Source organism: Apostichopus japonicus, chromosome 23 (genome assembly GCF_037975245.1).
Source record: "Apostichopus japonicus isolate 1M-3 chromosome 23, ASM3797524v1, whole genome shotgun sequence".
Taxonomy (NCBI): domain Eukaryota; kingdom Metazoa; phylum Echinodermata; class Holothuroidea; order Aspidochirotida; family Stichopodidae; genus Apostichopus; species Apostichopus japonicus.
In genome coordinates, this window is record NC_092583.1 from 15169207 (window position 1) to 15181314 (window position 12108).

Genomic DNA, 12108 nt, shown 5'->3' on the forward strand with positions numbered 1-12108 from the left:
ACCTGAAATCAACTTTGACCCTCCACCATGAAAACCACTGGATAGTACTAATAAAGAGGCATTTACCATCCTTTATCTGTATCACCAAAGCTGCAGTTGTTCTTGTTTACAAGGATTTCATATTTGGGTCACTGGTGACCGCAAATAACCTGTTACTACCACCAATAAGGAAGCAATTCTACATATATACCTCATTTCATGGATGAGGTGCATGATCACAGTTTACAAGCCAAGGTATCACATACACAAACTCAACTACACACAGATATACTGTACATGCACACATCTGCACACACACACGCACACCATGAACGTGGTTTGAGATTCCTTTTGTCTTTGACAAAGAATAAAGGAACAAACAGCCATATCAAACTTTAATCTAAGGAACAAAAAACATGTGCATATTGGCTTCCCCCTAAGTTGGCAATTGATTACAGTACTTTTATATAGCACATACACAGTCCACTGAGTCACTGACTGTACTAAACGAAGTGCTGCCCGAGTGCTGCCCGCAATCATAGTTTGAGGTCTACGCATTCAGAATACAAATTGGGGGTACCACACAGTGTGATTGATATTATACTGTTGTACTGTGAAACTGAAATAGGGTTTTTATATTAACTACTGTACAGTATGATGTATGTACAGTACACTGTACATAGCAGAATATACATGTCATTCTAACAGCATTTTGCAGTACACATGTACAAGCCACATCTTCACATTATATAACTAAGTGCCTATTGTAATGTTACATACCCTACCATCACTGATTAAACACAGCTCCATTTGGGTAGGGTCACCTTGGATTGACATTTTCAATTTCCCACTGTACCAATGTTTATGCATTCTGGTGACATTTTAACACCTTGTCACCTGTACCACCACCGCTGCAACCAGCAGTCAAACCCTCATAACAAGTATGTACAGTAATAGAGTAGCTGAATATGTCCCTATACTACACCATACAAAATAACTTTAGGGTGAGAGAAGGAAGTAACACCCTTCTCATACTCTAAAACAATGAGCAAATAGTCTTGTTGGACCACTATTACTAAAACAACATGGTTTCTATGGAGGGTTGTCCATGTCAGTGAGTGGGGTATTTGTACTCAATATTCCAGCATAATAATTTGTACTCATACTCGTCCTGGTGCCGGTGTACCCGTATTTGTACTCCAGGCATTTTTTATATTTAGTACTGATACTATTGCAAACTTAAGTACTTGTAAACCTGCTGTTAGAGCCTTGTACAGTGTCACAAAAAAATTATTTGAAAAGATTACTTGTCTGCCTTCAAGGGGGAAGAAACCTAAAGAAAAAAGAAAAAAAATATTAGTATAAAAGTAAACACTTACTCTTTGGAGGAGGTGGAGGAGGCTGTTCTTCATCTGGATCAAAAGCGTCGTCAAAATAGTCTTCCAGTGGTGGTTTAGGCAGTCTTCTGTCCGTTGACATAGTAGCAGCCCTCTCTCTTGAGATATTAACAGGGAATTTCCCGGGTTGCAAAGGTGGTATTGCGGGTAAAGGCCTCTCACTAAAAGTTGAATGCCGTTTTGACTTTCTGTGGAAGAAACTAGAGATTACTTTTCGTCTATTCACTTTACTTGTGTTTTGGTCTTGCTCCTGCTGGTCTAAAATTCCTTGAGAAATGTTCCTCGGTAGTGATAAACTTCTGGTCTTTGGTGGAACCTTAAAGTGTGTTATTGCCTCGTGGGTCGGTTCCTCATCATCATCCTTCCTGGGAATTCTGGGGGGGATGGGTGGAGGTTCTGACAGCAACGATGCTTGGAAGATGCGTTCGTCCTCATCGCTGCTAAAAACAGGTTTGGAAGTTCTATCCACAACAGGAGGGCCACCGGGCCTAGCAGTAGATACTCTTGCCTGGTTATCCATCACAGGTGTTGCACTGTAAGTGTTACTACCCATCACATCATCCACCCCTCTCAGGCCATCTTGATGGCGAGAGACGTCGCTCTCAGATAAAAGCAGAAGACCGGCTTCTGAAGGGTCTGTGCCAATCTCCTTCTCACGTGCTTCTGATGGGGCCTCTGGCCTCATGTGACGATGATTAGAGTTAGTACTGGGGTTACCGATCACCGATGACTCTAGTTTTAGTCCCAGAGCCCTCGATGCAAATTTTATCTCCTCCAATTCTTCCTCATCCATTTCATCTGGCCTGAAGACTTGTTCGATATGAGGTGTCTTGGGAGCAGACGGTGATTGTGCCTGCTGTGAATCTCGAGGCAACACTAAAGGTGGTAAAACAGGTCCTTTAAGGGCCTCCCTGATATCATCATCCATCTCTTCACGTACTCTTCTGTCCGCTAGATCAACGTTCAGGTAATTTTCCTGGCCAAAACCAATCGCTTTGCTTTGGTTTAGCTTCACAGCCTGTCGTTTTGTCCCTAATGCCACCGAAGTGTCGATCTCTCGAACACCGTTCTTGTTTTTGTTGTAATGCTGTTTGGGCTTGGCACCTTGACTCTCAAAGTCTGGATTATCATCCACACATTCAGCAGCAGTGGCTTTGCCCGGAACGCAGTATGTCTCGGGCTCTGCACCATTTACGTGAATCGATGATTCCCCATTGTTTACATAGCTTTCTTCAACTTCTCCTTTGACAGAGTTTGTAATTTTCGATGAACTTGTTACATCATCTGCATCCGACAAGGGTTCCACGTCGTGGAAGCCATTTGTCACTTTGCAACCGAGTCCGTTCATCTTTGCTGGCCGCTGGTCCGAATCCTCTTCCGACTCTAGAGTTTTTCCGTTCATCATGTCATCACCGTTTGTCTCTACACATTTTGTACATCCATTCACCTCTCCTATCACAGTATCATCGTTGTCAAGTTGGTAATAGTCATTGCGAACCTGCATGTCATCAGCTTCCACCAAAATCGACTGACCTATGTCGTCATAGGTCTGTGAAGATTCGTGGAAAGAGTAGGTCCCCTTTCGGGATTTGACAATCGACTTTCGAACTCTACTGAGTAGACCTGGGTTGGACCTTTGGGCTTTTGAATCTTGGCCCATGTTTCCCGGTTGAAATTCTCCTGCAACTGGCATAATTTAAGCCCTCTGCAAGCAAACAGAACAAAGAGAACCAATTAAGTTTAATTGCAAGACAAAGGCAAGTCAAGGCTGCAATAGAACTTTGAGGAACAGATAAATGACAATCGATATACACTCTTTTCCACTCCACATCACTTTAAAAAAAAAAATTAAAAAATTAAATGCAATTTGCTGAGTACAGTGGCACCATACTGGCCCACTGGGAATGTACAGAATATAGTACCGCTGTGCAGAAACTGTTGTCGTTGTTCGCACTATCACAATGGAAACTCTTCAACCATTGAGGTGTGGATATTCAAACTATTCATATTTTTCTTATACAAACACAAACAATGCCAGCCTGGCAGTTTAATCACTGCACCAGTGAACCAGACATGGGTAGTCGTGTGGCTGTACCGATACTATCATTCAGTAAAATGCCTTTATAGTGCAGGATCTCAATTGCACTTAACTTAACTTTTAAACCTTCCAGTTCCTTTTCCAAGAGTATTTGTCACTGAATGGAATCAAATTTCAAAAGCCATTTGATGGATATGATAACTACTTTATAATATAGTGTAATTTAACAAAGGATTTGTCTATTGAATTGATTTTTAAGAGAACCCACCAGAGTTTTAAGTTGGGGTGTGTGATAGCTTCACAGTTGTCTCGTTTACCAAAAGGAGTACCTTAGAAAATGGGGTTTTTATTTCTTTTTCTTGAAGCTAATAATAGAGGATGTTGTTTAAGGGAGATATTCAAAGATCCATCAACCGCAAATATGACATGCTTGTAGGCTTAAATTTCCACTAAGTTTCTCACACTTTTTTAAACACCTTGCTTCCATAGTGCACTACTGAAGCCCTAACCGTAGCTGTAATATCTATCTTTTTACACCATAAAAGGAGTTAAAAGGTAATAGCTACCTCACTAACCCATCAAATTTGGAAGTTTGGAACCACCTTTTAGTTAATCCTCCATAACCTATGCTTACTGTCAATCATAAAGCCGCTTTGACTTGTAGAGTTGTCGTCTGTTGGTCACAATTTATTCATGCCGCATGAGTTATATACCCAAGATAATAAACTATAAAATGATGGTCGCTTATGAAAGCAGTGTATACAGTACAAGACTTAGTTTCTTGTATGTCTCCAATTATTATGACTTTCAAAACAGGATATGTTCAGTACAACCATATGACATCTGATAAGGCTATGCAGGTAAGAAAGTATTCATTACAACTTTGTACATCATGCTTTTAAAGCATATAATATATAGATTAGGACAGTAAACCTACAGTAAGTACATGAACAACATATAAAACTATAACTGAAAGTAGATCATGCAGTACGTGTATGTACGAGCCTACGAGGCAACGTTTGTCTGATTACTGTGTAAAAATGGATAGTTGTGATTGCCTGATTACTTTGTAAAATGGAGAGTTGTGAATTTTCAGATTTGCCAGAATAGAACATTATACATAGTACACTGTAAACTATGTTAGTATATTGAATGCCTGCCATTTTCCATCCAATTTCCTATTCTAGAACACAATATTACCCAGACCTTCAATAGGACTTTTATCCTTAGGAAATGTTCAGGATATGTGCAAAGGAAATGTGTTCTTTGGTTCATGAAAATGCACTTACTATTGGATATATCCGTACAAGTGAGTCTAACTGTGATAAAAATGATGTCTGCAAGTTTGGGTCCTGATCGTGAACATATGTACTTTTACATTTATGCAAATTCATCCAAAATTATGAACAGGGGTCACCTGTTACGATTGTATAAATTAAAGATGTTGTCTGAACGAACACTCATAATCTACTGTGCCTTGTGACATAGTTGAATATTTCAGCTTAAAAAAATTGCAATTCTGATGTAGATCTTGATTTCCAAGCAAAAAAGTCACATGAAAATTGTTCATAAAATACAGCAGTTTTCATACTGTTACATTGATGGTGTTCACAGCTGCATATTGTGGTGCTGACAAACACTTTCATGGAGATGAGGTTACCATCACAAAGAAATTTGTGCTGCTGTAATAGTAGAGTAGAGACAGGTAATAGGGATATACTGTACAGTAAAGAAGAATACTGAACATGGTATGATGGAGTCGAGTGGTGACTAAATATATAGGGTATAATCAAGCATCTATTCACAAAGATATGGGAAAGGATATGGAGATGTACATCCCCTCTCTTCAGCCTCACACAATGATTACAAGCAGTTATTAGCACATTCACCTTGTATGTAAACCTGATTATAGACATGTGTAATTTATACCTCAAATGCCCCTCAGAATGCACCATTTCACATCAAAAATTGTACTTTTCTTTGGGAGGCTTGCCAACCCCTCCTCCCACCCCAACTTGAGAGTTGAATTCAACTATCCCACCGCCACCCTCCCCCACCCACCCTCCCGGATCCGACCCTGCCACCAGTACTATCTAATCATGCTTTCCATGCTACCAACAATCTATAAACACGTGTACATAATTATACAATAGTGTGAAACTGAAATTAGATTGCAATTGATAGTTTATGTTTTTGTTAATTACCCAAAGTTTGTGAGGAGATAAAGAAACTGATTATGGGAAGCCTTGTCATTATAATGAATAACATTGCACAAGGGCACATTCTCAGAGGTTACTTAATATTACATATAAATATATAGAGAGAGAGAGAAAGCATTTTCAAAAACAACTTATAAGCTCTGCAAATCAGAATCTATTTAGACAATGAATATCACTCAGCTATGAAACTGAAAGATTGGTTAATTGCTTTAAAGGGCTTTCATCTTTTGAAGCCTCACTCTGAGGAAACTGCATGATTGAACAACAACATACAATGTTTAGTTCATGTGGAGTATCATTACTATTGTACTGTGTAGACTTTAAATCTGCAAATCAAGTAGCTACTTACGAACAGGAGGGGGGGGGGGGGGGAGGGAAGAGTGAGTGGAAGGATGAGAAGGGGGAGAGTTGAGTTAAAGAACCTGTCTTCCTATAGCAAACCATTGAGAAAAAAGCACTGGAGTACAACTCCATGGGTTGTAGACTATTAAAACAGGCAACTTATGACCCGACAGACTTCAATAAAAGAAACCATGTCCAATGCCCTGAAATATCCTACAAAAATGATGAAATCAAAATAATCTTGCCAAAAGATTTCCTAGAGATTGCAAACACTATCAAATGGTGAACTTACTGCAATGGTATATAAGCTTTGTTAATCTGGGAGTTGGGCAATGGGTATAAGAGTGAACACTGAACAGCCAATAGTTAAGAATGTCAACAACCCTGACCTAGCCTACAAATTTTGCAATTTCTCAAATGGATATTGTGAAGCCCTTCTCTGTGTTAGATACCACTTGTTTCCCACGGGCCAACATATGGTTAAGACAGTATGCTATATAACAGCAGCCTTTTTCCCTAGATCGTATTCCTTAGCTCCTGTGATAAGGATATCTCACTAATCACGTAAATCATTTTGTGGGACAAAGGCACTCTCCTATGTAGCTAAAACTGAATTATGCTTTTTGTTCCAATAAATCTGAAATTGTTTTGAAAAACTGACTTCGTAGGTTTCCCTTCAAACCAAATAGGAAATTTTGAGAAACAGTACTTTCATATGCTGACCTCTTTAACCCATTTTCCATTCATTGAATTAATCATAAATCAATGGGACAGCTAAAGATTCTCCAGGTTAGCACTTTTAGGCAAAGTTCTCATTTGGTCTCTTTATGTTGAGATGGTTGTTCGCAGAGCCAGAAACTTGTATCCCACAATCTCTTTTGCAGTCACATATATATTATGGAACACAATTTAGAGGATATTACATCAATCACAGTGTCATGTAGCTTCCTTGTAAATATGGGCTCTGTTGATAGAGTCGACAGAACACCGGCCCGACGACGGTATATATTACAAACTCTTGTAATATTACACGTCTCAGAGGCTCAAGAAAGACCTATCGATCTAAACCAGTGGTTACTTTACCCAAATATTGACAGGATTAATTGACAATGTTCATCTCTATCAACAAAACCTAGGCAATAGTCATGTTGTGACAAATGAGATGCTGTAGTACAGAATAGAGGGACAATGTCTTGGGTTAGGGCCATTGCTTGGAATGCACTGCAATGTCTGGAGGTCAACGTTGTGAACAATCATGGCCTTCCACTAGATGAAATGTCACATCTATGAAAATACATCATGTAAATGATAGTTCGAAACTGCCCTCAGAGAAATAATCCAAACTGGTATGTTGTAGTTTGTTTAAAGTTCAGAAAATCTTGCAATTATTGGATCACCATTTAGTCCCTTTCAGTTTCTGAGTCCTGAATATTTGAGAAATAACTAGTATACAAAAACTTATTTGGCTTTGCTGTCCCCCTGATGTACACCTAATATGAAGCCTGCTGGCTAGACATAGTACCACATCTTCAATTCCTTCACCTGGTGTCATAGCTGAGTGGGTCTAGGCAACAACACTGTTACGAACGCAGGGTTCTGCGTCCGGGTCCCAATGTTTTAGCCAGGGACTTAGGTCTTCAAATTGCTATCATCCGGAAACAAACCCTAACTACTAAGTACACACTCACAACTAGGCCATTGCAAAACATATATAACAACAAATTTTGAATGAACATCTTTCTTTCTTTTAAAAAAATACACAACTGCATCTCAAAAGAACCTAAATACTTCCAATCCTACAGATGATGAATTGGTTTGAAAACAAATATGTCATAACAATCAACCTGAAAGATTGTGCATAGGCTATCATATGTGTGCACTCAAATATCATAACGTTGGGCCTTGTTGACACACATTTCGACAAAAAGTGATCATGGCAGGAAGTCGTAGTTGTTTCTAAGAATATCACACAATATTTTAATCATTACTTTGATCACAAAATGTTATGAGTTGAGACAATTCATGAATTTTGGAAGCTAAATCTCTGATAGTCTGCAAAGCATTTTTCATCTCACAGTATGTTTGTGCTCTCTGAATTGAGAGTTGCTAATGTAAAATGTGCCTTCATACCACAGCAATTTCATCTGAGCAAACTTTTTCGCGGTCCCTTTGACTACGTGCTTCAGTTTTTTTTTATCTTGTGTTTTGAAGCTTGAGTTTTTCAATTGACATTGCATACAGTTTAATTGCATACTGTCATGGGAAAGGTGTCTGAACTGGCCGGGCTTGGGCTGACTTACCTATAGTGATTGGGGAAAAGAAAATTTTGTTGTTCTAAACAGTGTTGTTCAATTTTGGACTAAATTGCATTGGGTTACTGTATGTGGTAACTTACAACAGGAGTTCATAAAAGTTGGGAGCAGGTACTAGGCCTTTTAGGGGCATGATCAGACACAAGTTTTTTTGAGCGGAAGAAAAGACTTTGAAGACATGGCGTCCCGCAGACGTAACTAGTAAGATCCTAGAAACAATACTGCTACAAGCCCTATTATTTCTCAGTAATAATATATGTTTAATTCGAAACTTCTATGTTGTGAAGCTACATGGTAATTTAACGAAGGTGTACCTGTTGTCTCCAAATAAGAGTGACAATGATGACCTCTTCCATTTTATTATTCTGCAGAATAGTTTCATCCTTCAACCAACTAAGTTTGTTGAAAATTCTGCCATAATATAATCCGTTTATAACTATGAGAAGTGATGCATGGCAAATGGTTGACACAAATTTCAACAGAGCTTCAGATTACAACCTTAATGATTCCTTACTATTGTCCTGAGTTTAAAACTGTTTCAATTTAGGCTATGCAGGTTAAAATTGTGATCCAAAATGGGACTGGTAAACAACATTCAAATATGACAACTAAAGGGGTACCGTTATTTTCCGCACACGTTACTTTCCGCTGAAACAAAACAGTGTTTTCCGCAAACAAATTTGTCAGCGGAAAACAACGTTTTTTTCAGCGGAAAGTACCGTTTTTTTTGGGAGGAACAGAATGACTTACTGAAATGATTAGGCACATGGAAGGATTTAGGAAGATGGAGAAGATAGGATTTGACTGTAACAGGATAAAATGTAGCTTCGAGACTAGATTGTTAATATTATTAGGATAGCTAAGGTTGTAGCTTAGGCGGTAAGCACTAGCTTAGGCTGTAAGCACAAGTTCAATTTTAGTTAAACAACGCCACCCTTTTGGTTGTAGTTTTCGACATGAAAAAAAAGGTGAGCTGCCGTGACGATTTGGTCTCGCTAAGTTTCATCCTTTAGGGGGCGGGCGGAGGGTGAGGGGGTGGGGTAATATTTTGATGTATTGGTGATATTATATGTACAGAGTGAGAATATGAAGGGCTATATAATATTATGCGCCGACCGCCTCATACTTCTTTAATAATCCCTAATTACAAACACTCCAAGCCTCCTCTAATAATAAGCAGCTTAACTTTTCTGACATGAACTCAGTCTAACCATCCTTTATCGACGTTCTTTGATACTTTCTCATGTTATTTTAATCATCCTGCCTGAATTTGGTATCCTAAAATTGCGGGAAAATATAGTGTATAGGTAAGTGAAAAAAAAGGTGTTTTTCGCAGAAGAATTTTTTCAGCGAAAAGTAATCAGCGGAAAGTAACGTATGCGGTAAACAACTGAAACCCAATTAAAGTATCTATCAGGACAACTATATGTGAAACTATAGCACAACATGTGAAGTTAGTGGATACTCCTTGCATTGTTAACACACCACCAGGGCTTCGAATCTAGGCCTAGGCTTATTTACTGAGTTCCATATTATCAACAGGCTTACTGTAACTTCAATGGACTCAAACATAGGCCTAAATATGTAAAATTCAAGTTGTGGATGCAGCCTAGCCTATGCCTACTTAGCAATAATAAGCTTTAACTAGATTATGCTAGTCTACATTTAAACAATGTTATTACGTTTGTGGCCTTGATCTCTGGGTTTCCATGGGCCTACGATTACTACTTTAACTAGGCCAACGTTATGGTATGCACTAGCCTAACTCAGGCTTACATTCAACTCAAGCATAGCCTAGATTGTTCGACGTTACCATTCTACATCAACATTAACACAGAAGTATTCTCCTGCGCATTACTTACAAAATCATTTGTGATAATCCGAATTCCCCAAAACAGCAACATGAAAGTACTCTTCTATTTGTATACTGACAAACTACTTACACTACGCATTATGAGCTTCAAGTCATATACCATTGCTTTGGTATAGTTCCTAGTGTCATCAAGTTCAATGTAGGCCTAGCCGTCGACCACTGTGTGATATTTTCAGGTAGGCCTATTAGTATTACGATATAGCATTCTATGTGCGTATTTAAATACGTGTTATGATCACAATCTAGTACACAGCGACCACTGCGAACTTCCTGGTTGTGTTCGAACTTACGCATTCAAGCGGAAAGTCATACATATTCAATTGAAAAATATCCTCAGCTGCTCAACCGTACTATCACATAGACAAGTCGTTTAGCAGGAATAAAACGTTCTAAATTTCAAAAAGTTCAGAAACAAATCTTCTTTATAGAGCTAAGTTAGTACCAGTCTAGACTGGATATATAGGTTTTGAGTTCGTGGAAGAAACTATAGCTCGTTACGAGCTAAAAACGGAACCCGGTATCTATTATGACCAGTCTTATTCAACGTAACATTACAGAAAAGGAACAAAAATTACTCTGACGTAGATGGAAATTTCCTTTTGTTTTCTTTCGATGTGAATATAAATAACGGGTTTGCTGCAAGATATGATTGATGCCAGTAAGAATAGTCAGCAAAGAGTTCCTTTTTTTGGTATAGAGCTAAGTTAGTACCACATACAGGGAGAAAAGGAACAAAAATTACTCTGACATAAATGGAAATTCCCTTTTATTTATTTCGATGCGCTAATATAAAAAACGGAATTGCTGTAAGATATGAGTTGTGCCAGTAAGAAAGTCAGTAAAAAGTCTTCTTTGTAGAGCTAAGTTAGTACCACATAGGCTACAAGTAGAAAGGGAACAAAAATTTGTGGGGGATGTCTCCCCTACCCGATCCAATTCGCAACCTGTCCCCGGCCACAAGTTAATTATATTCTTAACTATGCTACAAAGTTTCACTCACCCATGAAAATGTTGTAAAGTTTACTTGGTTGGTACGTCACGAATTATATATATTACACGACTTCATAAGCTTCGTCGGAAGATATCTGCAGTCAACCTCAGTTATAGCCCCTAGAGTCTATATGTACTTAGTACATGTGTTTTAATACCTTAATATTGGCAACTTACATTGTTGCTGCATTTTACAATCAATATCACTAGAAGAAAACAAATGGGAAATAAAATCGAAAAGAAAAGGATAAATGTAGGCCCCTATATAGCGATGACAAATATAATATGTAGGCCTAAGTTTAAATAATATACCTCGGGCTGCCATATTTTCCTTGATATCGTGTGCTGCTTTCAGATGATATAAAGTTCGTTCGATCTTCTCGAGTGTTTTCCTTCCGCACGAATGTAATACTGTATAGCCTATGTTATGAATAGAGTTAAAGTGAACAAAAACGTTCGCTCAGTGCGTGAAGTGACAGGACAAAACGTGGACTTTCATCTTCCGTAATGACTATATTTGCTTAATCAGCACTTATCTTTTACATCGTTATAAAAAATTAAAGTATATACTAACACAGCGTGCGTGTGAACTTTGCTCATTTTATAGGCTGCCGTCTGCTACTGAACAACTTTCGAGATGAAATTAATGTTTCGCCGACGTGAATGCTAACGTCAAACTGGTCCTGTTAATTCTATCATGGAGGTAAAAACATTTTTACCTCCATGATTCTATATACTAGAGGTACAATCGTCTATTCTTTATAAGCATTTTTATTTCTTTTCTTTTTTGTCGCATAACGCTTGATATATCTTACATATTATATCCAGGCTTGTTTCTTTCTCCATACCCCCTCCACTGAAACCTTTATGTTTCCGGGATGACATATAGTAATGCATGGTTGTATATGATAGCCTACAAGTATTTATCTTTCTTAGAAAGATAAACCCTGTGTGTTTA

General features: G+C 38.4%; 1 protein-coding gene across 4 annotated transcripts in view; it reads right to left on the reverse strand.

The window, feature by feature from the left end:
• The window catches only part of LOC139964737 (uncharacterized), a 36898-nt gene extending 25151 nt beyond the window's left edge, over nucleotides 1-11747 (reverse strand). Inside the window, exons 1-2 of one of the 4 annotated variants that reach the window (XM_071966661.1) lie at nucleotides 11463-11747; nucleotides 1359-3081 (exon numbers count right to left, since the gene is read on the reverse strand). In XM_071966661.1, the coding sequence (XP_071822762.1) occupies nucleotides 1359-3069 (1711 nt within the window). In that variant the 5' untranslated portion in view covers nucleotides 3070-3081; nucleotides 11463-11747. Of the gene's footprint in view, nucleotides 1-1358; nucleotides 3082-10149; nucleotides 10400-10450; nucleotides 10628-11462 lie in introns of those variants that run through there. The other 3 variants (XM_071966664.1, XM_071966663.1, XM_071966662.1) reach the window with 3 other exon arrangements.
• Between the last annotated feature and the right edge of the window lie 361 nt (nucleotides 11748-12108).